The 1316-nt window shown below is 56.3% G+C and overlaps 1 protein-coding gene across 1 annotated transcript in view; it reads right to left on the minus strand.

The window, feature by feature from the left end:
* EMH_0054160 (uncharacterized protein) overlaps positions 1 to 815 on the minus strand; it is a gene marked incomplete at both ends in the record, with an annotated part of 1504 nt that extends 689 nt beyond the window's left edge. Inside the window, one exon of the mRNA XM_013497087.1 lies at positions 72 to 815. Coding sequence (XP_013352541.1) covers positions 72 to 815 — 744 coding nt within the window. The remainder of the gene's footprint in view (positions 1 to 71) is intronic.
* Positions 816 to 1316: the final 501 nt, after the last annotated feature.

The following is a 1316-nucleotide window of genomic DNA, read 5'->3' on the forward strand; positions in this document are numbered from 1 at the left end:
TGCATCGCAGCAGCAGCGTACGGGTAAACAGCAAACGGTGCTGCAGCCACCTGAGGGGCGACCCCCTGCACCTCAATCTCTGCTGCTGCTGCTGCTGGTGCTGCTGCTGCTGTTGCTGCTGCAGGCAGCAGCACTTGCTGCTGCTGCGGCAAGGCATAGACAGGCCCAAGGCCCTGCTGCTGAATTGCTGCTGCCTGCTGCGGCAGCATCATAGGCTGCTGCAGCAGCAGTGTTTGCTGCGGGTGTTGTAGGATATACTGCACTGGCTGCTGCTGCTGCTGCAGCTGCTGCTGCTGCTGCTGCTGCAGCTGCTGCGGTATGATGTACTGTCTCTGCTGCTGCTGCTGCTGGGGAGCAGCTACTGCTGCTGGCTGCTGCTGCACTTCATTGCATACGGTTGTGTTCGGTGCTGCTGCTGCTGCTGCTGCTGCTGGCTGTCCATACACCTGATACACAGGCTGCGGGGCCCCAGCAGCAGCAGCAGCAGCTGCTGCTGCTGCTGCCGCTGCTGCTGCTGCTGCCCCTGCGTCTGCTGGCTTAGGCAGCAGCAGACAGGGGATATGATGCGGCTGTGGTGCTATACAGTGGACCATTGGTCCGTAGAGCATCTGGGGCTGGTGCTGAAGCATCTGCTGCTGCAGTAGCTGCTGCTGTTGCAGCTGCTGCTGCTGCAGCTGCTGCTGCATCTGTTGCTGCAGCTGCTGCTGCAGCTGAGCCACCAGCTCCGGCGGCAGCAGCAAAGTGCCATCGATGTCTATCGTTGTTTTCTTGTCTCTCTCTGTCCGCCTCTCACTGGGCTCTCTGCGGCGCGACATATCCTAAACCCTAAACCCTAAACCCTAAACCCTAAACCCTAGACCCTAAACCCTAAACCCTAAACCCTGGGAGTTTAAATATCACAAAAAGACTGCAAGGCGCAGAGCCCCGCTGTAATGAAGTGCAAGGAAGAGAGAGACAGCTCAATCGAGACTGGAGCCTTTGCTGCTGCTGCTGCTGCTGCTGCTGCTGCTGTTGCTGCTGCTGCTGCTGTTGTTGCTGCTGCTGCTGCATAGAAGGCCTTTCAATCCACCGAACCCCAAATGAAAAAAGAAGAAAAAGGTATAGGTAGATGCAAGAAATGCTGCAGAGAGCAGCAGCAGCAGCAGCAGCAGCCAGGCTACAGCAGCAGCAGCAGCAGCAGCAGCAGCAGCAGCAGCAGCAGCAGCGAGCGTCGGTCCGGCCCGCCCACGTCGGCAGCGAGACTGCCGCTGCTATTGAGCTTTTATTTTATTTATTTTTTTATTTATTTTATTTTTTATTATTTTAATTTTTATAAT

The sequence above is a fragment of the Eimeria mitis genome, genomic scaffold (genome assembly GCF_000499745.2).
Source record: "Eimeria mitis Houghton genomic scaffold, Emh_scaff2463, whole genome shotgun sequence".
NCBI classification, from domain to species: Eukaryota; Apicomplexa; class Conoidasida; order Eucoccidiorida; family Eimeriidae; genus Eimeria; species Eimeria mitis.